General features: G+C 41.5%; 1 protein-coding gene across 1 annotated transcript in view; it reads left to right on the forward strand.

Moving 5' to 3' along the window:
* Positions 1–455: 455 nt before the first annotated feature.
* Positions 456–27,569, forward strand: part of LOC138293267 (pneumococcal serine-rich repeat protein-like) — a 335,396-nt gene continuing 308,282 nt past the window's right edge. The window contains exons 1-2 of the mRNA XM_069232401.1: positions 456–611; positions 772–790. Of these exons, the coding sequence (XP_069088502.1) occupies positions 558–611; positions 772–790 (73 nt within the window). The 5' untranslated portion in view covers positions 456–557. The remainder of the gene's footprint in view (positions 612–771; positions 791–27,569) is intronic.

Genomic DNA, 27,569 nt, shown 5'->3' on the forward strand with positions numbered 1-27,569 from the left:
CCAGACAAAAAGTACCTTGAGGAGCAAGTAGTGCCAACTACCCCCTACGTGTAATCGAGCTGCTGGGTTAGATAACCACATTCCAACTATTGTCCATGCGATTGTTTCCTGCTTAGTACCCACCCGCTCTTAAAGGAACCTACCTGAGGTGAAATAAAAGTGAAATATTTTCAGGATAAGATTCATATCTGCAATAGGTGGCCTGGATAATGTCTCTAAATCAGAATTTCATACAAGGAACTTGTCAAGAGAGGAAACCTCTGTAATTACATATTTGCCCGAGTTCAATTGTTACAAATACCGGAGAGAAGAAGGCCCTCCAGTTATTCAACAGTGGGCGCGGTTGGCTTTCAAGAAGCTAAGGGCGTGGCCCTGATCTCCGTCTCGCGCACTGAATGTGCCCTTTTTCAGGTGCCTGGATTGGTCCTTCCCAACCATTTAAAGACAATTCCTCACAAAACGCCTTTACAGTAACACAAGCTTCGCGGCCACAGGGGCTGTCTCCATGCTATTTCTCGTCAGTTCCCACCTGTAATAATATGAGAAGGAGTTGAAGAATGGAGAGCCCAAACCTTTTAGGAGTATATTTATTTATTGCAACGTTTTTACAGGTAAATTCTTTTATAATCAAATTTTACATATTTTGTATGTATTCATTCTTTGTTACGGTGTTAAGCAAACCTATAGCCGCATGAATGAAAACGTGGGCTTTATTAAGATTTTATGTTTCTGATTCTAAATTAGCTTACACTTGTCTGTTTCTATTTTTAGTTTTCCTCTTGCCAGAGAGGTGAGTAGATTTTTCTCCTTTTCCTGAACTTGTTTTTAACTCGCCAGAAGTAAGCATGAGAAATACATACGAGAAGCAACGTAAACAATATAGCCAATTCTGATTACTTGAAGCCAAGGGTGCAGCCACAAAGCACATTGCAAAGAAAATACATCGAATATAATTTATCAGTATATTCGTCGCCACAAAGCAATAAAAATATGCCTTAAGAATCATTCATTCAGAACAATATAAAAAACTGATTGAATAGTCAAAGGTCAATATTTTAATATTTTAATTCGTACGTAAAAATTGACTCTTATGAGCGCAGTTTAAATAATTTTATTAACTGTGCAACCAAATATGTACCCTCACTTCACAGTATACAATTATTTTTGGGGCTTGAAATTAGTAATTACCCACTACGATTGCCACCATTAAATATCAAATAACAATACACATATTTTACCCCATACAGCTAGTTTATCAGCTATTTTTAAAGTAACCCGGGTGTCTTAACACGACTCCAGGCACGTCTATACTATTGTACATTCAGTGTTTGCATATGATGTATTGCTTTGTATATTCATCTGTCACACACATCAGTGTGCATATGTGCATTTATGCCTCTACACATTTACATTTATTTATGCATGCGTTTATTTTCCAGATTGAGGTATCTGTTTGTTAGTGTGCACAACAAATATTGAGTAGAAATACATACGTATCTTGAGTATGTATATATTTATAGATTTTCCCGTGTTTAAATATATGAATGTAAGTGTACATTTGTATGTATATATATATATATATATATATATGTGTGTGTGTGTGTGTGTGTGTATGAGTGGGTGCATTCACATGTACACATTTGCATATCTATTTGTATACGTATACCAATCTATCTATAGACATTTATATATTAAATATGTGCATGTATTTGCACACATGTACCACACTTGTGCGTACACCATAGCTATGTATGTCTTTATCAATTTTTTTCAGATGGATCAATACATGAATAGATGGGCATACATGGTTATATTGTACGTACCGTGTACTTTACATAAAGGCATACGCATATTTATATTGTACACGCATGTGTGCATTTATGTGGGCACATATAAGTACTTATATCTGTATTTATATTTCTTTGTGTTCGTTTCTTCCGACTGTTTGTGCACGCATATCTAGGTATAATTTGTGTACATGAAAACATAAGTAATTTTATAAATATATATAAAAAAAGTGTATATATCGATATAGATACATATATATGTATTGAAGTACATACATAATTACATGGGTATGACTGTGTCTGTATGAATATACATGCATACGCATTCATGTGAAATGACATACTTAAGTATTCTTATGCCCAAATACAATATATATTAGCAAAAATGTATTTGCATCAATGTCTTTTAAACCTAAAATAAAATCCAGTTTCAGATTTCTTGTGCGAACGATACTTTTGATAAAAGATAAATGGAAAGCACGTACTTCTAGATAACTTGTGAATCCTATAAAATAGAGAATGCTCTGTTCTTGAATATCTGATTTACAAATATTACAATTATTGTGTAAACCGTTGCATTTATAGACAAATAAATGTTGGGCTCTAGGAATGATAGGCTGAGACCATATCCCCACCGCCCTCGGTTCTCTGGGATCACCGCGATTACCTCCCACGCATGGAATGCTTTTCCTTCCTAGGAGTGATGGCAGAACTCCCCCAAAAAGTGTTTTTGTTCCAAACTGGCCAGGAGTCTAAATAGCAAGTCTTCTACTTCGCTACAGCTCAGTTTGCAAGGATATTATCTGTCATTTTGTTGAAGTATCACTTGAAGCGACAATGGGGAACACATATTTAAGTTCTGGAAAGTTTAGACCCTGAATTGAGCAGGCTTTGCCTTCTGAAACCATGAGGTTAAATCACCTGCCTTTACCTGAGTCTGTTCTTCGCAGCACAGCTACGCACAGCCTGACTGCCTCATGGCCTGGATGTGGGTCACACACCTGCACTGTGCTCTTTTCTGTCTTGGATAAGTTTTCAGGATCTCTTCCACTTGTTCTCCATTTAAGTGGGTTCAGTTCTAGTGGGGATTTTCTCATTGTTTGATGGTAAAGCTGTTGACGTCATCTGGTAACCCTTGGGGTATACGTGAAAGTGCCTACTCTGTTTGGGCTTTTCCAGTCTTTTTGGACACATGCTTCATGTTTCTTCTTCACTATAGAAGAGCATGTTATCATGTTGCAGTATGCAGCTTTGGTATATTGCACAATGTACTGAGATTGCTGTATTATGTTTCACTCGTGTGTGATGCACCTAAAGCTATGGTATGGGGTGACAACTTGCGGTACCTCTCCTACCGCATTGGTTATATTGTATTCCCCCTGTTTGCAGTGCACTGATTCTAGGACACCGACAGCACTAAGGAAATGCTAAAAACACACCACTGCAGCCTCTGGCTGGGGTACAGTGGCCGGGCGATGTCAAGCATTGCTATCTGCTATATTGGGGAGAGGTGAGAACTTCCAAAGTCAGACTAAAAGGAAACAAGGTAAATACACTTCCAAATTCAACATCCCTGGGATCAGATTCTACAGAATATAGTAACTCTCAGTGTGTTTTAAATTACCTACACTCACAGCAATTATTAAGGGTTATCGCATATGGAAGAGAGTCATTCTCCACCCACTTTACACCCGGGTCCTACCAACCACTTCAACTTTAAAATCAATACAACCAAACTTTCGAATGCACCATGTAGGTTACACAAGGGCGACATTGCCTCACAATCCACCACGTCTGCAGTAGAGCATATTATAGTTAAAAACACTAGACTGCCACACGCAGGACCCGAGTGCTGAAATATGGAATCATGGGCTATAATGGCATGTAGGAGGATCTGAATAAACCCTACAGGGTTGGAGTGCAGAGACAGAGGCACACGTTAAAATGCCCAGTACTCGGATAGACAGTGTTACATGGCCATAATGCAGCATACCTTGGCAAAGTAGCACTTACATACTTACAGAGGAGTTAGAAAGTGACAAACCTTTGGTAAGCAAAAAGGTAAGTTTTTACTTGGTTGAATTACCCCATGAAATATTGTCAATAGATAACTCGTCTGTTTTTTACAGGGTATTCATAGTTTTGAAAACCTGCAGAAAATTATTTAATCATAGCAAAGAAAGACTCCAGTGACTTACAAGGGCCTTTGCTGTTGGTCCCACGTTGGTCAAGATCTTCCTGTGAACTCAGCTAATGCTTGTTCCCTCTCACACACAGGTGTCCTTATATAAGACGGTTGTTTCATGCAGCCAAAGCGAAGGAGGGCTAGACACTCCCCAGTTATGGATTTTGTCCTTAATGAGTTGAGAGCTTTTATTAGGGCAAACATATATAGTATTTGCATAACAATAATAAACACATGATGTCAACACATCCTCCTGAGCTCCAGGAGCATGCAAGCACTGCGCTCCCAGTTTTCACCGACTCTAGTTTACTGACCAATCTGTAGGTAGGAGGGTAATTAAAATAACATTTTAGAACTAATTTACAGGTAGACTCGCCATCAGAGAATTTTCCTGAACCAGTGTTTTTTTTAATTTGGACTTTGTGGGTGGGATTGTTAGAACAGCTTCTCACTATCACTGGATCTCCATAGTTCATTTTACTTTGTCAATTTACTGAGAATGACACCCATGGGGCGGTATATCTAAGAAAATATGGAGCTGGTCCTAATCACAATCTGGAAGCATGGAGCCTTGGTTTGATGACATTTTTTACACACTGACCGGTATGCATGCTGAGTCCTTGGGACCCTCCTTCAAACTTTTGTTTTGAGCTGTTTCAAAAGGTGCAGAATTATTATGTTCTCAGAATTTGAATCCATAGGGCAGTTCTGTATCTACTCTCATCTGAAACAACCAAATAATTTGACCTCAACCTGTTTACCAACGTTGTGGTCTTGGGAGGTTAGGCCAAGCTATTCAGAAGTACTTATCAATAAAATACTTCATCCTAAGAGCCAAAGACCTTTTCGTGACCATGCCACAATCTCATTTAGATCCCTTGTGGTAGAGATACCTCCAGCTTTATCGTTGTCACAGCAAGATTTTCCATGGTGGGATGTGAAGTAGAGGACAAGCTTAGGGCTTGCACACAGTATTGTTTCCTGTCTCTTGGTCATGATTCAGACCAGAAGTGCAATCTCCACTTACCCGTCCCTGCTTATCCTGCCTCTTCCAGCCATTTCCCTGCTGCAACATGCTGGCTCAGAGTGGTTGCATGCTAGTGAAGAGGAGGCCGTGCCAGGGATTGCAGGGGTGGGGTGTCAGACGCTGGCAGCCACTGCCATGCTTTCTCCTGCACTATCCCAATGAACAGGCCCGACATTGCAGAAATCATGATACCAGAGGATGGTAGTAGGAAGAAAGGTTGAGCAGGAATACCTTTATGGAATTTACTAGACCCCAGCCAAATGCTGAACATCTGATTGGGCAGTGGTACTTTTTCTGTTCTGAATAAAAGCAGCTGTTCTGAAAAAGAGTTTGAATGTTCAAACCTGTTTACATCCTTATTGAAGATCTGAATTCACAAAGATTGGGTTACAGTAATATGATATGGGGCTAACTTTCAGTATTTTTAGTAGAAGCAAATTTACAGAAAGTTTGAATCAATTAATTTCTTATTAGAACATATTGGTAAACTCAATGCACGCTAGAAGGCAGTGCCAGCACCCAATGTTACAGGATGAAAGTGTAGAACTGCATATCTAAAACAGTGCAGAAGGGGTATGGCTGACCTAAGAGAGGGTAACCTAGGTGGAGTGCTTCGTTCGCTGAGATCATCAGTAACATTCTGGCGCTCTTTAAAATTGTCAGTGATGGCTAGAGTGGCGCTATCCAAAATGATCATGCTCCCCCGACTGCTCTATTACTTTGCCAATTTACCGCTGCTAATACCCCGGGCATGGTTCCGTGATCTGAACACATTGCTTAGAGAACTAATTTGGGATAGTGGGCGAAGACGTACCACTCTCGTGACCATCTGCAGGCCTCCCCAAGCGGGAGGCCTGGGGGCACCTGACTTTGAGGCATATTACCTTGCATCCCAATTGCAGTGGATAGCCGGGTGGCTTACGGGTCGGGGCCAATTGGATTTATATACGGCCCAGGGAGTGATTGATACGGCGTGGATTGCGGCAAACATGGCAAACAGGAAGATAACTCTCCCTGGGAACAACATAATGATAAAAGTGGCAATAGGATGTTGGAAAAGATGCACGAAAAGAGTAGGAGTTGGTCACCCGTATTCTCCAGCTCTGCCGCTGGCAGTACTTGCTATAGAACCCAGGGGGAGGGGGCCGGGAAGTATGGGACTCAGTCATTGGCTAGCAGCGGGAATAGAAGTAGTGGGAGGACTTTTCAAAGAGGGAGTCCTGAGGGGATTTGTTGACTTGATGGAAGAGGGTGTTCCCGGTGGACAGTTTCTACTGTACGGGAGACTGGTACATACCCTTAGGGCTCACTGGGACACGGCAAATGCGGAACCTGACACACACGGGGTCTTGCACTCACTGATGACATTAGGTGAGGAAACACGTCTCATCACCAAGATATATCGGTCCCAGGTTGAGGCAGCTTTAGACCCCCTACGTTCACTGAGAGGAGGCTGGGAGGGCACGGTTGGTCGAGAACTCACAGACTCAGAGTGGAAAAAGATACTGGCTTACCCCCGGATGGTGTCCCGTAATACACGCTTAAGGTACCTTCAATATAATTACCTGCATAGAACATACCTCACACCCCACAGGCTGTTCCGTATATACGGTGGATCTCCAGCGACCTGCCCGAGGTGCGGGGGGGGTGGGGCGAATTTCGACCACATGGTTTGGACTTGCCCGGTGATCCAGACTGGCTGGAAGGAAATGTTGACTACCTTAACTGAATTGCTTGAGGTTGAGTTAAGACCCAGCCCCGAGATGTGCTTGCTGGGCCTTGGACCAACGGCACTCCGTGGAAAAGTGAAGGGGCGCTTTTTGGACCTCACCCTGGCACTATATAAGAGACTAATCTCGAGGGGCTGGAAAGCTGCGGGTTGTCCTTTACTGACTGTCTGGGAGAATGATACATTAACGTGGGCTAGAGCTGAATTACAGGTCCTAAAAGCAGAAGAAGCCAGGAGTATCCGCCGGGTTCCCATAGCTCCGGGGTGGGAGAACTTAGTGACGAATTGGGAGAGTATAACTAGGAGATTGGTGAACCCAGCAAGAGAAACCAGCGACTCCCAACCCACGCCGAGGTCGGAGCCAGGCGATTGTAGCACATAGATAGGCGCCCAGAACAAACCCGACCTCCACGTGGCTTTCATTAAGTGTAGAGGCCTGAAGACAGCTGGGCCGTGGATCCCCACCTCGCCATCGAACATGATAGGCAGTGTGCGTGCCCCTCCGCCTACACGGCGCGTCCCTGCGCCCTGGGTCGATATCACCCCCTGCTTAAAATTAAAATAAAAAGTGGATCTGACATAGCACCTTCAGTTCAACAACTATAAAAATCATTTGCACATAGCCGCATGGTTGGCCCTGTGTGGCCTGTTCTTTTTTATTCCCGCCTCTTCCTCCTTCCTCCCACACCCAATTGGGTGGCACCTAACCCTCTATATCATTATTCCAAGTTACAAGGAAGAAGGGGTTTAATCCTGTTGCTTGACTATTGCTTATGCAGAAGAAAGAGCTGTAACAAAGAAAAGTGATTGAATAAGTAAAAGAGTAACTGGTTGAATAAAGAGAAATAAAACGACTGTTAATAAAGATTGAGCAATAAGCGAAAAAGTACAAAATAAGAAGCAGATATAAAAGTGCATGTGAAATGAATAAATATGTAACGTTGTAATAGCAAAATGTTAATAAAAATATATTCTAAAAAAAAAAAAAAAAAAAAAAAAAAAAAACAGTGCAGAAGGGAACAAAGAGAGAATGTGTGTAACCTGGAGTGAAACAGAATTAGTAATATTCTCCATTATAAAAAATGTTTTCACTTTCACTAACACTGTTTCGAACCCACTCCAAGGCAATTTGCATGGATGGGGAAGGAATATTACAGCCGATCTTGTAATGAGGTCAAGGTGCCTACACTGGCCAAGGAGGATGGCCGATGTCTCATATGTAAGTCAAATATGATATAGGCCTCAGCCCCATATGAGTAGGAGCCTTTTTAGGGCTTTGTTAAATCTGAAGGTCTTCCTCTATGAGGAATCACATTCTAATTAGAAGAAAAGTCTATGTATAGAGTTCCTCTTCAAAAGAATGACTCTCTCTGAGTGTTTGTAGAGTCTCTTTCAGGGACAAGACCTTAGGAATGTGGTCAACTTGAATTGCACTGTCAGAGCAGAGAACCAAGAAGCTCCTCCCCCAAGTATAGTCTGTTTTGCGAGATATAAGGTCCTCGGTGTTACCATTTCTTAGTCAATATCCAATGGAGTGACATCTAGATGGTGTGCTGTGATTTGTGAGCTAAAGGACAACAGAAGAGGAGGAATGAATGATTTTGAGCTCTTTGGAGGTTCATCAACTTCTTGGCACTTCTTGGTCCATTGATCCCTGTGAAGTAGTTAATTCTAGCAATGACCAATGCCAAAAACAAGGCTGATGCTGTGAAGCGGCAGAACTAGTTCAGAGGCTGCAGCAGCGTGACAATGTGCTGCAGCACAGGGAGCTTTAATTGAGGAAATTAAAGAGGCCCAATTGGAAGATATGTGTTGTTCCAACTGTAGTCTGTACAGATGGAGGACAAGAAAAAAATGCATCACTGGAATGGAACAGATGTAAACCATAAACCATGTAGAGAGGTTATTACATTCAACAAAGCTGGGAATGAAAGAGTTGCTACAGTGATAGGTTAACTGAAGAACAGCTGAAAATATAGCTTCAGTATTCGCTGATAAAAGCCCAATCTGCAGAAGTGATAAGTCTGTTGGAGATATACAGCAATTCAATGTATGCCTAGAATGTGCTGTTGAAGTGTTTGGAAGCCTAAAAGGTGATTAAACTCTCATTCTGAGACACATTGTGCCAAGAAAATATTAGAATACATATATTCTGATTTAGGCTAGAATGTGAGTTAGAACACACCGATTTGGGGTTATACATAGGCGTTTGGGGATGTCTAGCACATTCAAGTTAGTCATGAAAATATTTTGTAATATATATATATTTTTTTGCTCTTATCTTTCTGTCTGTATTTAGACACCAGACATGGTTGTATCTTTGCAAACTTTAGCGTAACATCATGGGGTACTGTCATTCACTTGTTTGAAGGTGATGGAACAGTTTCAGCTAATGCATGTTTCACTCCCTAGGGCGGGGTCGCCTTGGGCTTTGCCATGGCTATATTGTACAGATATTCACTTGTTTTAGGGGCTAAATTGACCCATGAATGGTAACATTTTAAGGCTCAGGTTTTACATTTTGGAATTTTCAATAACATTCTTTCCCTTGTGCAGTCATTGATAGCCCTCTCTCCTCACAGGACACTCCATCAGACTTCAGTGTTATCACCCAGTCTAATCTGAACTTATCCACCTTGATAGAGCTACACTCCACACCATCCTTACAGCGATTGAGACCCTTGGATACTGTGTAATAACTGTCAATATTGTGGTACTGCGATAATATGATTTTACCCATCACATGCTCAGCAGTTGCCACTTATGCTCACCTAGCAATAGGATGTGCTGTGTCTTTGCTGTGTCATCAATCACATGTGAATTCTCCACTTTTTTACTACTTTAGATATATAGTTTAATGGAGCTGCTCAGCCCAAAATACAAGTGTATTCCCATACACAGGTTGAGAAACAAAGAGAGTGTGGGGACAGTGAGTTATGCCAGACATACATAAATAATATTAATATTCAAGTGGACTTAAAGGGTGTTGTTTGCCTTACACAAGAATGTGGAAAGCATAAATGGGTGGAGCACTCTTATTGCTCTATGCCAGTGGTAATTAAATGGACTGCATCCCAGTACATCATTGTTGCCCACTAGACCACTTCAGACAAAGACTACCCATATGCAAATCAGATTTGCGCCTCCTTCAATAGGAAGAGTCCAACTAGTATGGTCAGGCTATGTCCTCTCTAAACAAGAACACATCCAACATCAGGCTAGTTCTGGCCTATTGAGGTCCATTAGTGAGGTGTAGTTTGAGTCTAATGGGACAGTGAGCAGAAGGCCATCTCCTAAACATACATGTCCAACGTAGGATGTTATCTAGAAAAGGAAAAAAGTGAGGCGTGGAGATGAAGGTGAAATCACACTTTCCCTTCTAGAACAGCAACAGATTTAAAAGATTTGGGGCACGTGATCTCTTGCTTCCTTTGTTGGACTTCATCATTCAAGAAGTGGTTCAGACACACCTTATAACCCAGAAAAACACATTTGTGAGAGTACAGAGAAGTGTCATGTCCTCATGATTGGGTTCCTCCAAGGTCTGCAAGTGTGGACAAGTGAGACCACATCACCTCAGTAGAAAAAGTGCCTCTAGATCCGTAGCATCTGCAGTTTGAATGCTCCACCACCACCAAGTTTAGGAAAACAGCAGAGGTGCGAAGACACAGGAACTTTATCATGAGACATGGGTGCACTCTAAAACATGTAAGCAATGCAGTAGATTTTTTTTAGCGAATAATGCCAACTACCTCAACAGGTATGTACTTATTCTGCTTTTTGAGGATTAACTAATGAATCACTATTAGACATATTACGGCTCTGCATCGCATGGAGATAGTCATACAAACTATACAGAGAATTTGATGAAAAACGGGATGCTCTTCAAAGTCAGTGAACAGAAACCCCACAGAAGCAGATCTCTTTGGAGAAACAGACAGCTGCTGAGATTGCTGAAGCAGTGTTCATGCAAGGCAATTATGTTGGGGGTCCAACTTATGTGTTTGCATGTTGATGTCTTATCAAGTAGTGTCATGAAACACGTTTTCATCAATGGACTGTTCTGAAAGCTTCGTTAAAGTAGCACTCACATGAGCTTTGAGACATCACAAACTGTCATCCAATATCTAATCTGACTTACCTCCACAAATTATTGAGCAGGAAGTAGGAAACCAACTTGAAGACTATGTGAAGGATAACAATTTATTAAATACTAGGCAATTGAGCTCCAGGTCCTTGCAAGGAATAAAGACCATACTTGCTTCCTATTCACCCTCAATGGAAGAAACAAGCGGTGCTAATAGTTCTTGATTTCGCTTCAGCTTTTGGCTTAGCTTAGAACCTGATTGTATATGAAGGCTCTACCAGCAGATGGGCCTGTCCAGAATAACATTTAGCTACATCCTCTTTTTCTGTCCAACTAATTCCAAAATATATGAATCATGACAGAGGAATAGTTGACTTGTAGTATAGAATGCGATGTTACACCATCGTCTGCTCTCTGACCTCTGCTGTCATATTTCTGTTCCTCCACTGGCACATGTGCATCAGTAGGTCCATTTGCAATTATATGATGATGACTTGCAAATTCACTTTGACTCAAGAACCATTCAAAGAACCACACAAACAACATTGTGGAATGTTTTGAGCACAAATAACTCTTGATGAAACAAACCTTTCTCTGCTTAAACAGAGTAAAAATATACCTAACGAAAAGAGGTGCGTCAGACTTTAACAAGCTTTCTTTCCAGTGGCCTTCAATCCAACCATGTCACAAAAAGTAAGAACCCTGGATATCATCTGTGGTTCTGACCTTTTATTCAGTCACAGAACACAGCTCTCAAGAAAGACAACTGCCTGTTGTTGTTAATTTGGGAAAATGCTCCCTGTCACTAGTGATGGACTGATTGGACTATATTAAAGTAGTTTACAAAGGTTTTTCACAAAATTTCACAGATAATTTAAAAGAGCTACAAAACCAGACAGCATTGTTGAAACCCCTAGGAGCAAGACCATGTGCAATCAGCCCTAAAAGCACTTCACTGGCTTCCAGTAGAGCCAAAAATTACATTAAAAACTGCATAATTCACAAGGTTTGGTGTAACACAGGCCCAGGCCAACTGCAAAGACTGGCTCCCCATTGTACCTCAGCCAGGAACCTACTGTTGTCCAGCTAGCCACCAGTCTGCAGTAGCAGTCGGTAATTTTACAAGAAGGGGGCGGGGAAGTTGCACGTGCACACATACACCTCACTCACTCACATCCATTCATTCACACACACACTCATACACACATTCACAACACTCACTAACAAATACACATATATTCATTCACACACACATGCACCAAACATTAAAAAAAACTTACCTCACGACCAGCATGTCCAAAAGGGAAACCTCAGAGGTCCTGCTGCCTTCCCTTTGGTTAACCCAAGGTCAGCCAATGAGGTGAGGCAACAGTCCCAAGCCTCTGAGGTCTCAGAAGGGGTGGGACTGGTGCCTTCCCTCATTGGCTGACAGCCAATGAAGGAAGCCGCAGTCCCAATCTCTTCACAGTGTGAGATGGTGTCGGCAAGACTGCAGACCCCACCCCACTCTGTGACAAGGTGTCACTGATTGACACTCACCCCTGGGCGCTTCAGGTATTAAAACTAAAGTGTCCAGTACAAATCAATCAGTGACGTATCCCCTCATTAGGAGTGGGAGGGCCTCAAGGCACCTTTGCCAGGATGAAGAAGTCACGGCCACAGGGCTGTGACTTTTTCAGCCCAGCAAAGTTCAGCTCAGGCAACCAAGAGTCTGCACATTTAGCGCATGTCCAGCTCCTGGCTGCCTGATCTGAACCAGTAGAGTATCTGTCAGGCTGACTTTTGTTCAGCCTGACAGACACTCTTCATGTCAGGAAAAATTTAATGAGCTGAGAAAATGTAGTTTCATGCTAATAGGTCCTGGAAATAGTGACAAAAGCATATTAGATCACATTTTCTTTGAACCATTGAGATTTCGGAATGACACTGACTGCCTTGCCTTTTGATAACCTTGAAGAAGTCGCTAAATCAAGTACCACCTTAAGAAGGGGGCATTGGTGTGCTTTCAAATATATATAGTGAAATAGTTGATGGGGAAGTGCCTTGTTCAGGACTGCAATGGTTTCCACCAATTTATTTACACTATCAGATTTTAAAATAATGGCTTTCTAAAATATTCTGCTTTTGGTGATGCCAGGATAGGTATTGGCCTCAGTAGACTATCAGAACACACTCTTACATGTACTGATTTGAAACGTAGCTTAGTGAGTTGTCTCATCTGTGAGCATTAGACAGCTGGAGTGCTTTGCACTCTTATTAATCTGTTCAAGTCATCTACAAGTTTACTCAGTGAGATTCAAGCTCCTTTTGTAGGCCTTCTTCTCAATGTAGCAATAGGTATTTCACTAATAGATCAGCAACTTGCAACATACTTCCATTCTGAAAACAAGTTTCAAGGAAAAGGCAAGGATATGAGAGAACTCCTCCAGCACTGAGACTGGTAAATTGCCTAATATATCACTAAAGGGTGAGCTTCTAAACTGACATGGCTTTTGTGTTCATTCAAGCTTACGGGAAAACCACGCGATGATCCACAAGTGATCATTCATGCCTTCAAAAGTAGGTGACCGCTTGAAAGTTAGAAAAGCGATAGGATCACATAACAACACTGGTACGTGGCTAAGAGAATTCAGTCTTGCGATTCTGCATTAGCTCTCATTCTACACTACCCATAGGAAAGCTTAGAGAAGGGATTGGCTACTTTCATCTTAAGGATGCAATAATCTGCTAGTTGAGCCTCCAGGAACTTTGGAAAGTTTTGGAGAGGAATAGTAGGAACTTACCCTTAAGCTGACTGTTTCCTTGGAGGTGGATAGTGCAAAGACCTATCTGACAGCTGCCAGACATTCCTTGAGCTGTACCATTGGTCCAACAAGTTCATCCTTTTGAGCTCTAATCAAAGAGGATATACAAATCATTGAACCCCAAAACATCTTCCAAGAGTTGGTGAGTGCTGGGTTCTTATGGATACGGGCTTCCTTTTGCCTGGTCTTCTCGGGACTAGCTTATTTTGGGGCCTTTATTGTTACTAATGTGCCTTCCACCAAGAATATCAACCACCTTATTATCCATGCTGGTTTCTTTCAGAATTCCACCTCCCAAAACAAGATAATGAAACATTCTTTTGGTGTTGGTAGATTACTGAGTATTTGCATGGCACAACCTTATGAGTTCAGGGTGTATACCTCAATGTTTGTTATTTTTGTGCTAACATAAGGCAACTGTTTCATTCCGCTGTGTCTGGGTGAGGGTTTTGATTGCAATGGCATGGACTGACAGCTGCCCACACAGGTCTCTGGAGGATCTACATGTGGCATACTGCACACTCGGCAGAGGCAGATTGAGCCGTGACCGCAGACAGAATGTCTCTCAGGGCCTGTCACGTGATATGTGTACTGCATGAGAACAAATTCTGAATCATTAAACACATCCTTAAAAAAAATCCTACATAAGGAGCACCCATCCCATGTAAAGAGCACCATATTTTGATTACTGAGTAAACTTGCAGATTACTTGGCCAGATTAATCAGACTGCAAAGCACTCCTGCTGTCCAGTGCTCACAGGTGAGACAACTTCAGCGCCATTTTGAAGATGCAGTAGATTGCTCTATTAAGATCAAACATTTCTCAGCGTCACTCTCATTTCAGCACAGATGTTGACACAATTCACTCTACAATGGAAGAAAAAGGCTGAGGCCAAATAATTTGAATACATGAGTAGCTTTGGCAAAGTCTCAATACGGGGTCCTGGAAGCTGGGCAGTCGGCAAGTAGGTTTGCCTTCTACCCCATGAAGGCAAGCAAACATTATCAAAGACAATAGGTCTGGCTTTTTAAGTACTAATGGATGCAAATTGTATTTGGGCATGCCTACATTTGTGTATGTTAGTAAATTAAAGACCTATTGGTTTTGCCAATGCTTGATCAGTTATTTTCGATTGTTTTATTGGAAAGCTCTAGTCGGAGAAGAAAAAGAATAATCAAAGGGCAGTGAAACAGTCCCCACCTACAAGTGCTGAGTTGCTCTGTCAAACTTTGGTTGGCACCGTGCAAGAGATGTCACCAGGTGGGCAAACATGGAAACATGCAGAGGCTGCTCCATGAAAAGGCAGTGACAGCAGGGCTGGTGCTGAGCCAGAATGAGAGGGTGATTGATCATTGGTCGAAATTAAAGTTTTACACATCCAAAGGATGTTCTGCCCCCCTGGAAATTCCAGAGGTCCACACACATCACACCTTGACTGTCACAGCAATGGTGGTGTTGTCTTTTCCGTCTCGAGTGGTGTCAGATGTGTGTGATCCAGCATGGCCATCAGAGGCCCCACACGTGCATCCTCGACTACCTTAGAGGGGGTGGGCACTAGTCCTTGGCTCTCTGCCTCTGGGAGTCTAGGTTCCCTTTGCTGTTGCATATCTGGGAGATGTCTTCTGTTGTTGGAAAGTAGTTGCACCAGGTGCCCGCTTATCCTGTTGGCAAAGTTCACACCTGTTCATTCAGTACCCGTGTCTTCCCCAGCTGGAGGAACTGTGTTGCCACTAACTTAAGTCTTAGTCACCAAACAAAGATGAGGGCCATCGAAATGAAGCCATTGACCAATCGTAGCATGGAGGCCTAGGTGATGGAGGTCACAGGCATGGCCCATGGGACTGCTGGAGGGCACAGGTAGTATGAGTCGTGGAACTCAAGCAGGGTGACAAAACAAATGTGATTGGAATCTCTTCCAGTAAGATTGCTGTGTGTGATAATACAACACCACTCTTAGTTGAGGGGACTCTCAGAATTAAATGCAACGTCATTGGATTATTAATGGAAATTCCAAATGCAAGATGACTGCACTTCGAACATAAATTCAAGGTGGCTATCATGGGAGAAATTTTCGTCATAGTCCAGTGGTGTTTGCATCCTGAAGAAATTTGGGCACGTCAAAATAAAGCACCACATAACGGTGGACTACGGGGCTGGTTTCTCTGCTGATGTCAAATGATACCTGTGGGGACATGTGATGATGACAAGAATATAATTCTGAGACAAATTACTTTTTAGTCAACCACCTCTTCAAAGGTCAAAGTAAACCTGAGCAATACTCCTGTGGATTTACCCTAATGTGAGATGCTTCAAACAGTGGTAAAAAGGGGCTGACCCAGCGTAACCAATAGCTAAAAGGAGTTGACTCAAAGCGCACTTCTGTTCAGGTTCATGACAGACTGCATTTGATTGAGTCAGACCAAAACACACAGGAGCAGAATTACTAACACTTTGTACTGGGTTTGTGTTACTTTTGTAATGCAAACCTGGAGCAAAGTGTTGTAATAGGGTTTACTTACTAGATTGGAAGTTGCTTAAGCTGGCGCAAAGTACTGCTGTGCAATACTTTGTATCAAACAACACGTACCATGGATGGTACATTCTCATGCAACCACCTTTGCGTTTTGACGCAAATCCTTATCTGGTGACATTTGTAGACAGGGATATGCGCCAACAAAAATTATGCCTCCTCGAGGCAGGTGTAACAGTCAAGCAAGTTTTAAAACTCTCCACATTTTTCCAACTTTGCAAGTAGGGTGCACTGTATAGTACTGGTTATCGTGCTGCGTTGTGTGGAATGGTGGTAAACCCGCTCCACAATGTCGGATCCCAGATTAAACTCTGGATGCATCTATTTCAATGGAGTTGTCAAAACGTTTATCTGCTCCAGCAGTGAGTTATGAGATCCTGCTCACACTCCACGAGACATTCATTGGAGCACTAGCCTAACAAAAGCATGCGGCTGCTGCTCTGCAACAATACCTGTTGGGAACACCCACTGCTAAGTGGCATCATAAAACAAACCGTGATATTCCTGATCACACACCAAGAAACTTTTCAATTCAAAGCTCTGCAATTCAACCAAGTGAGATAAAAATCCCTAGGTAGCCACAGCAGATCCATACCACTGTGACACGAGAACTAATACAAGTTCGCACCACCAGAAACTGCTAGCTAACAGAGTAAACACTTAGCCTAATTTCAAAGATAGATAAGAAGCACCAAGGACAAATTAAAGAGACAGATTAGAAACACAAGGTAAAATTAAATGCTTCCATTAAATGCTTCAGACCGCGATACAGAACCAACACTCTAGCAGAATACCTGGTCACAGCGAGGAACCCAAAACACAGACATAAAATGAGCAGAGAGCGAGCGCTCAGAGAACAGGGATTCAAAAAGTACATCACACCCAGACCAGGCCCCTATACTTTCTCCTACACAGGTGGATACCCAGACTTTATACTAGTTGCATTCACCTGTACAATGACTGACTTCAGAACTTGGAGATTAATACAAGCTGCCAGGCTGGAAACAAAAAATACCTTTGGCAAACATGATCAGACCAGCCCCACAATCAGGAGGTTGTGACTAAAACGGGGTCCGCTGGGCATGGTTGGATCAGGGATGGCTGCCCATAGTGCTCTGAAAGGTGATCCATAGCCAGCAAACACGGGAAATTCCAGAGTCACAGAACGGCCACTCAGGTCCTCCAAGATCCGAACGGGGCTGGGGGAAATCCCTCAGAAAAGGAAGATACCCGTCAGTTTACGACAGCATCAGAGACAAGTACATTAAATGTGTTGCTCTCTAGGAAAAGAGACAAACGATTCAACCACAGAACGCTAGAGCCACCTAGTGGCGGTATATCAATTTGTTTAAAGAAAAATCTCAAGCAAAATGAGAACATTTCGAACGTAGAAGTAGCATTATAATAGAAGTATCCATCGAAGCATCTCAGGAGATAAGCAACAGCATCAGAAGGGGTAATATTTTGCTAGCTTTCATGAGCCAAAAGTGACGCAAACCGGCGCAAAATATCAATTTTGGGATTTACTTTGCAGCACAAAACAGGAAAAACTCTCGAAAATACCCCACAAGTAGTACTTTTCAAAAAGGGGGCTTACCATGGGTGGTACATGCACTCACCCATGGGGTTTGCCTCAAATCCCACAAATGTACACTTCCTCCAGGAAAGCATAAGGTTAGAGAAAAGTGTACATGTATGTTGCGCTGTACAGCACACACAAAGTTATAAAAGTGTTAAACTATGTCAAAGTTATAAAAGTGTTAAACTATGTCAGAGTACTGAAAAACAAAACCTACGCTTGACATCACAAAGATACCCTTGCCTAAATTGGGTCAACGCAGGGAGAGAGAAAAACAGCACCATATCTTAATAGAGGTTGAGAGAGCATAATGTGGCTGTGCCATTATGCGTTCTAGAAAGAACAACAAAACTATAATCACATGATGTAATGTATTCAAGTAAACGTGGTGCACCAAAAAGCTACATAATCAAAGTGTACATATAAGTAGAAGGGTAGAAAAGCAGCTAAATGCAAGTAATATGTATGCAATATTATAAAAATGTATGGGCACCATCACGTTTCTATAGTTATTCATTATTTATTGTGCTAATGAGAAATTCACGTAGAATCATGTATTCAAACTGTGCATTGAGTTCTATGTTAAGTTGGCTGGAGTTAGTGCTTGCCTATTATTTTGCTGCTCAATATTGCTGTATGGTTTATGAAAAAACTGAAAATAAAAGGTTTTTTTTAAAAACAAGTTGGCTGGAGTTAAGGCCTGAACAGTTTTTTCCATAATTAACCTTCAACGTGGAGGTCTGCTGTGTTGCCCAATTCATTACTTTTGCAGATGCATTTGCATGGATTCACAGTTAATGAAGAGCTCATTGTTAGTGAGATAAGGAGGGTTTGGGAGGATACGTTGCCATGGACGGAGAGCGCTAACAAAAAGAATGTGAGGATGTACTCCTTTCTTAGCTCCTGGATATGGGATGCACCCAAGGTTACCTGATCTTCAGTTTGAGAAATAGACGCCTAATTGGACTTATGAATTCCAACTAGTATGTGTAAGGTAGAAAGTTACTGGTGGAGAGGATGTCAGCTCACAAATGTTCTGTCATGTTCAAGGTGCTGTTTAGATAGCTAGGGCACAGATTCCCTTCACCCTTTGCCTAGAGCAGACCTCTAGGGAAGTTCAGACTTCTCTATTTTGCTTTGCCTGAAGTGGCTTTATGCCACACACACCTCTGTGGCAGAGCTTCTACTGAAGTGTCTGTTATGCTGACACTTTTTTCTGACAACAATTCCTTTTACATAATTAGAAAAGCCTTTAGGTTTCCCTTGAGTTAGTTAGCCTATTTAGATTTTATTAGCTTCAATGGTTAGGCAGGAGAATAGAAATTTTAACTCTGACCACAATGTGCTTTCCTAATTCTTTGTATTTTTGCCACTGAAATACTAGCATGTTTTATGGCGGCATATTTTAACTTGGTTAGATGCTTTTATTCCCCTTTGGTGATTTTGTACTCCTACAATCTATTTTTGAGATTCATTTAGATAAATCTGACTTTGACTCTGTAATAAATCCTTTAAACTCGAATTCCCGCCTCCAAGATTTAATGTGTGACCAAACGGGTTACACTGCAAATCGATTGACATTATTGGTGACCTTCTCCTTACCCCTCAGAACTCCTAGAAAGGTTCATCAGATCTAGAAAATCTGGATATAGTAGAAATACATTTCCTCTATAGTAATCTCTCCCTTTTACGCAGCCTTGTTGGCAGCACTGTGTTGTATGAATTCTTTGCACATTTACCCCAATATCTTTACTAAATTATTTTTCATAATAAAAATAAGTATCTGAATCTTCTGTACACTATTAGCAGCCCATTATTTTGGCCAATAAGAAACATTTCAGTTGTGTAAATAAGATGACAAAGCAGTCTTTCTTAGTCTTTTCCATAATCACCTTTGCCAATACTGGGTTTATACCAAAGGCCTTTTTTCACTTATGTTTTGCACATGTGTGACTCAAAAAGAGGCAAAAAACAGTGTCAGTTTACTGTTTTAAAAGCTGTGGGTGCAGCATTAAATTGTGGTTCATTCTGCGAGTGTCTGTGCAAGCTTTAGCAAATATGGGCCTACGTTTAATGTGTCAACTGTCTAACCTTGAGTGGTCCGGCAGTAGAAACAATAGGTACCAACAAAGCATGGTGAATTGCATTCTTAGGCTGAGACTGTGAGTGAGGGATGCAAAGTGTCCCCAGCTTAGAGTGGCAAGAACCCTTCCTAAGGTGTTGCAATCGTTAGATGCACAGCTTCTGACTTTGCCGAGCCTGTATCACTTATACACATACCAAATGGCACAGTTCTGCTCTCTCCCTGTGCTGGCACAGTGTGGGCTGCCTAGCACCAATGTAGGCACTCTTGTACCATAGTGCAAGGGTGCCTGTGTTGTGGTCAGGATAGTCTCCTATGAGGCCATTTCTCTATGCATGTCTCCTGTTAAGATAGCTAGTTTAAAGCCAACTGAAACTGTCTTTCTAGAATGCAGCAGACATGCAAAGAGGAAAAGATGAGGAGAAAATAAAGATATTCCTCCTTGTTATGTCAGCATCTGGCAGGCACACCATTACAACAGCCACCGACAGGCTCATAATTTTGGCACAAAGATATGTCTACATCTCTTTGTAAATATGGGTTTGCATCAATGCACAAGAATGCCAAAGCACCACCTGTGGAACACCTCCCTGATGCACAGTAACACAAGGCTGCACAATGTGATGTTTGAATTCCAGTGCTTAATTTGAGCTCGTGGTTTCCGGTGGGGGGGCACCAGCACTTATTCCTGAGGGCCAGCCCTTATTTTTCTGCACCAGGCATTTACTGCAAGCAAAAGACATATGGGAAAGATGGAGGAAGAGAAAAACAAAAACATGTCACAAAAGGAGAAAGCTTCAAGAGTGAATTTAAGGGGCATTGAGTGGCTTTAAATGGACTAAAGAAGCCTGAGTTGGCTATAGGAATACTCTTCCCCAGTATTCAGTGCTCACACATTTAATTGTAGCAACTATATGTTTCAAAGGAGAGCTTTAAGCACGGCACTTTTTTATCTACAAATTAGGCACTGTTGAATTCACAGTGATTTTCATCTTTGTGAGAGTGTAAGATGCAACCTAACTACATCACTGAAGTCTAAGTTCCACCTTGATCTGTTCTAAACTCTTTTAAAAAGTGTATAACCATCTGAATTCCTTGTGTGCTGTCTTTGCATGCTGGCGTGCTTGTTCCATTCTGCTCCTGTCCATCTTGCTCCTCTTTCTCAGCACGGTTTCGTACCAGCCCTTCTGGCCTCTCCACATGCTGTACATGCTGTGTGCGCTGTAAGCACAGTTCTTCTGTGCTGCTGAGCTGCTGCTTTGCTCATCTGTTGCTTCATCTGTTGGCATTGCCACAACTTCTCCTCATTGTCTCATTGCCTTGTGTCAGCCTCTACAATTGTGTTATCTGCTGTCCTGGAGTGCAGGTGCGCAGGGGACTCGCTGGGAGAGAGCAGCTTTTGGTTGTGGAATCTGGTAGCTGGCTTGCCAGTTTGCCATCTGTTCAGCAGTTCTGTCTGGTCCATTCGGCCTGCCTTGCTCCCACTTTATGGCATTTCACATCTGCATCCTAGCCCATAGAGGTAATTGCCTGGGTTGGGGTTAGGCGGGATACCAGAGGTTCTAGCTCTGGCAGATTATATTGATAATTCCACTCAAGGTGTCCCCCAGTGGATAGAATAAGAAGAGAGATAAGAACTGTGGAGGAGTGGAGGAAACAAGAGTGTCAAAGTGAATCTAGGAATTTTTATAATCCTAGTTGATGAATACGTGATTAATGTTTATTATGTAAATTATGAAATGTAGATTTATTTTTCTTATATGATATTTGCAGGCATTTAGGTTTGTAGGAGTAGAGAGTGGGATGTTAATTAAGTAACCATTTTAAATAATGTTGGTGTTTTTAATATAATTTTCAATAATATAGTGGTTAAAAATATTGTTTTTTAATTATGTGTTTTAGTTTATATATTAATTGTATGTGTTACTATTGTTTATGTACGGAATATTGAGCTTGTAATTTTAAGTGATTTCAATTTTTTCACTTAATTTTGTATAGTAATTTATATTGTCATAATCGGTTGGTGGTTCTGTAGAGGGATAGGGTGGGAAGCTAATTAGTTAATGATGAGTATTAATTATTTAATAAGCTTTATTTAATTTTAAGATTGATATTTATTATGTAAATTATTTTATATTGATATATTTGTGCTACATGTTACTTGTGGGTTGTTAGGTTAGTAGGAGAATAGGGTGGGAAATTTACTAAGTAATGATTACCAAAGAATTATTAATTGTTAATTAATTATTTAATTGATTTTATTATGTAATTTATGGAATATATATTTATTTTACTTATATTTAGTTGCAGTCTCCTAGGTTTGTAGGAGCCGAGGTTGGGAAGGCAAATAAGTAATAAATAATATATAACTAATTAATAAAAGCACATTCATTATTTAATTATTTTTTAATTACAGAAAATATGGAATAATGATTTATTTTACTGATAATTTAGTTGCAGGATGCTAGTTTGTAGAGGTATAGGGTGGGAAGAGTAATTAATTAATTATTAACAATTAATAACGAGTTATTATTATTTAATTGACTTTAAATATGTAAATTGTAGAATACTTATTTTTTAAGTTATCTTTTTGGTATCAAGGTTGCTAGGTTAGTAGAGGTATAGGGTGAGAAATTAATTCTTTAATAATTGAATAACAATTATAAATCAATTGTTAGACTTGCATTCTTGCAGTGGTCTACCCTACGTTTTTCCCTCTGTTTCATAGGTTGTTGATATGTGCTGGACTCTGTTTTTGATACTCTGGGCACTTTACCACTGCTAACCAGTACTAAGGTGCAAGTGCTCCTCTCTAAAATGTATGTGTAATTGGCTTTCCATGACTGGCATATCTGATTTACTAGTAGGTCCTAGTACAGTGCACTAGAGGTGCCTAGGGCCTGTAAACCAAATGCTGCTAGTGGGCCTGCAGCACTGGTTGTGCCACCCACATTAGTAGGCCTGTAAACATGGCTCAGACCTGCCACTGCAATGTCTGTGTGCAGTTTTAAACTGTCAACTCGACTTGGCAAGTGTACCCAATTGCCAGGCCTAAACCTTCCCTTTTTATACATGTAAGGCACCCCTAAGGTAGGCCCTAGTTAGCCCCATGGGCAGGGTGCAGTGTATGTTAAAGGTGGGGCATGTACCTATTTGTTTTGCATGTCCTAACAGTGAAATACTGCCAAATTCGGTCTTCAATGTTGCAAGGCCTATCTTTTTCATTGGTTAACATGGGGCTACCTTTAAATATTATTAAAGCGTAGGTTCCCTTTGGGAGCAGATAGAAATTTGGAGTTTAGGGTCTATAAGCTCACAATTTAAAATACATATTTTAATGAAGTTGTTTTTTAGATTGTGTGTTTGAAAATGCCACTTTTAGAAAGTAGGCATTTTCTTGCTTAACCCATTATGTGACTCTGCCTGTTTGTGGATTCCCTGTCTGGGTCAGTTTGACAGTTGGGTTGTTTTGCACCTCTCCCTAGACAGTAGCACAAAGGGTGCAGCCCACATACCCTGATGAGCCATCTGAACTTGAGGGGAAGAGTGGTCACTCACACCTGAATGGGCTGTGCCTGCCCTCACAGAAAGCAGTCTCCAACCTCCTGGTGTGTGGCTGAGGCCTGGCCTGGACAGGAGAGGATCTTACAGACACTTGAGACTGTACTTTGAAATTTGCCAACTTCAAAGGCAGAGAGGGGTATAAGAAGAGAACCCCAAACCCAGGGCAGCTGCTCCGTTAGGCGGAGGATCGCCAGCATCAGAAGCTGAAAACTTGCAAAACTATGTTTATTATCCCCTCGTTGTGAAAGGGGAACTGTTCAATCAGCTGTAACTGTAAGCTCCCTAGAGAATCTATCCTCAAGTGAATTTAAGCAGGTTCTTCCAAATTTTATGAGCTGGCTCCAATCCAAGCTAGTTCCATCAAAGACGAATTGAAAAAAGGTAAATAAGCTGAATGAGGAACTGCAGATTACAAACTTCAACTGTAGAACTAAGCTTAAAAACAACACCATCAATAAAAACAAAGCAGCAAATCTTAGTAAATGATGATGATCTCTCCATCAAAGATACACAGCAAAAGCAGAGTACTGTTGTGTTACTACTATTACGTCCTTGCATTCCATCAGAATTAACAGAATGCAATATGACTGTGAGAAATGAGGGAGCGATGAAGACAGATGATGGAACTAGCAAGATCTGAGAAAAAACAGTGTGTAAGGTCACTCCTCCATCGAAAGCTGACAATGTAGCATCTACATTCAACAAACCCAAACTTCTTAAGTCCGCCAATAAGAGGTGAAATCACAAGACATTTGCAGAGTGATGGACATGGCATCCTTGGCTTGCTTTTCTCCCGAACCTTTTGCCTTCAGACCTCCTGTAATTTGCTGACTTTGTTTTTGCTTGCCTTAGGATTCTGTGCACTTCACCACTGCTAGCCAGTGCTAAAGTGCTTGTGCTCTTTTCCTAAAACCTGATAACACTGGCTTACACCCAGTTGGCATATTTAATTTACTTATAAGTCCCCAGTAAAGTACACTACATGTGCCCACAGCCTGTACATTAAATGCTACTACTGGACCTGAAGCAGTAGCTGTGCCACCCATTTTAGTAGCCTTTTTAACATGTCTCAGCCTCCCACTGCAGAACCTGCGTGCACAGTTTTAATCTGCCATAAAGACCTGGCAAGGTAAACCTTTGGCAGGGCCAAACCTTCCTTTTTAATACATATAAGTCACCCCTAAGGGTGGGTGCAGTGTATCTAATACATTGGAAATGTATATTAGGTTTTACATGCCCTGGATCAGAAAAACTCTTAAATTTGTTTTTCACTACTGCACTGCCTATCTCTCCTACAGGATAACATTAGAGTTGACTTATTGTATTCTATAGGTGTAACTTCCAAATGGGAATAGGTAAACCCTTCACATTTGTTGTCTCTGGATTCCTAATTAAAAATGCTAACTAATGGTGAAGTCAGATTTTAAATTACAACTCCAAAAAAGCCACTTTTAGAAACTTAGTATTTTCTTGCCTTTTAGTACCTGTACCCTGTCTCTGGTCATATGACTGGGTGCAGTGGGCAGTTGGGCTTTGTGTATTCCGCCTAGACCACCGCACACAATGGGAGCTTAGGTGTGACTTAATGGACCATCCCTGGCAGGATGTGAGGGAGGAGCTTGGCCCAGCGTCACTTACACCTGAATAGGCTGTGTCATATCTCCACACAAAGGGTTGCATGCTCCCTGCAGTCAGTCTGGAGCCAGATCAGCGAAGGCAGGGCATCTGTGCACTTCAAAGGCATGCCGCTAGAAGGTTCAACCTACTTCAATGGCACAACTTTGTATAAAAGGAGATCCTCAGACACCACCACTTCAATACACTTCTGGACCTGAGTATAATCTACCAGGAAGCAGGACTGCTATGCTGCTATGACTGCCACTCTGCTGGACTGCTCTTCTGAAGGAACTTCTGCACAGCTGTGTTGAACTGCTGTCTGCTGCCCTCTTGCCAAGGTTTGAAGGACTGGACTTACATCCCCTGAACCCTCAAAGTGACTCCAATATTTAGTTGGCTGGCCTCTTGATCTGAAGCCTCATGGGCCTAACAGGCTTCCCACAACCTTGCACCTGCACCTGCACTCTGCCATCTGTGAGGCTACCCTGCCAATTGGTGCCACCCCTGTCTTGGACCCTTGGAAATGGGCCTAAGGTGCTTACCTGTGGAATGGACACATTGCCTCTGCTTAGCGGTGCATCCCTGAGCAGAATCAATGCATCATCTCTATGGATCTGTGCATCCTCGAGCAGAACCGACTTATCGCCGAGGTTGCATGGATTGTGCTGAGATGAAGGCCCACATCACCTCAGCAGTCCTTGGAATTGATGCATCACCCTGTAGGTGAAGCGCATCCATGGCTCAGGTCCTTGCATCCTTCATCAATGGCGACTCTGCATTGCAGTCTTGCAGCTCCAGGTTCAGCTGCAATGCACATCTTTTACACGGCTCCATGCAACGCTCCACAACCGGGGTTTAAGTTACTTTGTTCAGTGGGCCTAACTGGGTCCCACTAGAAAGCCGGCGCTCTAACATGGTTAGCCTGAACTTGTGAGTTTGTCTCGGTCCGGTATGACGAGATATACCTGGTTGGCGCTTTATTCTTTTAAGCACTATTTTACAGTTTATTCTTAAAAAATTCATAGCTCAGGTTCTAGTGATTCGATTTTTGTCGTTTTGGTCTTGTTTTATTTATTAAATTAAGCTATATTTTTCTAACCTGGCATGGGATTCTTTTTATGTGATGATTTTACCGTTCTACTGTTTGAAGTGTTGCACAAATACTTTACACATTGCCTCCAAGTTAAACCCGACTGTTCTGTGTCAAGCTACCAAGAGGTGAGCACAGGTTAACTTGGGGTCTGCTTATGCCTTACCTTGATAAGAATTGTGGTTGCAGCTTGATCAGGGTTCACACCCCAGTCCAACAGCAACTCACTTTCTCACACAGAGGATGCTAGAGATGCAGCAGCAAATACCATTTTGCACATGATATACTTTAAACTTACTGCAGTACAACAATGCTGTTCTAATTGTGGCATTATTGGACACTTTGCCAGACTATTTCAGAAGAAAATGAACAATGCTGCTGTGAAATTTACTGTCAATATTTTAGACTCTTCATCAGAATTATATTACAATAGTGGTGTAATATGTGCACTAAGCATTGAATCAAATGCCCAAGGCCTCAGTAGTAATTCAAGGAACAAACCAGTGTGCCCTATCATTTTGGGAGGTGTACCCGTGGATATAGTGGAAGATTCAGGATCCACGTATACAATAGTCAATCACTCAGTATAATTTGAAAGTGTTTTAGGAAAGAATTTAATACCTTCTGACATACACCCAGAGAGTTTTACTTATCAACCCATTTCCATGATTGGGTATCAAATAGTGCAAATTGAATTTAGAGGGTGAGAAAGTGAAGCAATTTTATAAGTTGCAGAAAAGGGACCTTCTGTTCTAGGTTGGTAGGTAGGTAGGAGAAATTTATAGATCACACTAAATACCAATAGTCCTGATCAAGTGTTGGTATTGATGTATATGGTATATGATGTATTTCCCGCAACAGGTTAGCAAAGAGTAAAGAGTTTCCTAGGGTATTCTCAGGAGACAAAGGTGAGCTATGTGACTTCAAGCATAAAATAATTCTTAAGAGGGAAGCAAACCTGTGGCACATGTACTGCACAACATACCCTTCAGTATCAGGGAAGACGTTAAGATGGTATAAGATAAGTTAGTAGAAAATAAGATTTCTGAAACTATAGATGCAAGTGAATGGATGACCTCTTTGGTTGTAGCAAGACAGGATAATGAAATAGTAAGATTTGCATCAATTTATGTGATAATAATGTCTAGTAATATTTGGCTTGATCAATTTCTCCTGCCCAGAAACAATAAGATGCCTTCTATAACCAAAGGTATTAAGTGTTTTACTCCTCTCGATCTAACTGGGGCTTACCATCACATTTCTCTTCACCCAGGCAGTAGACGCTCAGCTGTTTCAGAACCCTGTAGGTGTGTTTTCATTTTATTTGCATGCCATTTGGTTAAGCATCTGCGAACGCTCTGTATCAGCGGCTGATGTACCAACTCTTCTCAAATCATAAAGGGGTAATTTTCTTTCAAGATGACATTTTGGTCATGGGTAGAAGCAGTGAAAAACATGATATGACACGTAGAAGTGTAATGAAAGT

This window comes from Pleurodeles waltl, chromosome 4_2 (genome assembly GCF_031143425.1).
Source record: "Pleurodeles waltl isolate 20211129_DDA chromosome 4_2, aPleWal1.hap1.20221129, whole genome shotgun sequence".
Lineage (NCBI taxonomy): Eukaryota > Metazoa > Chordata > Amphibia > Caudata > Salamandridae > Pleurodeles > Pleurodeles waltl.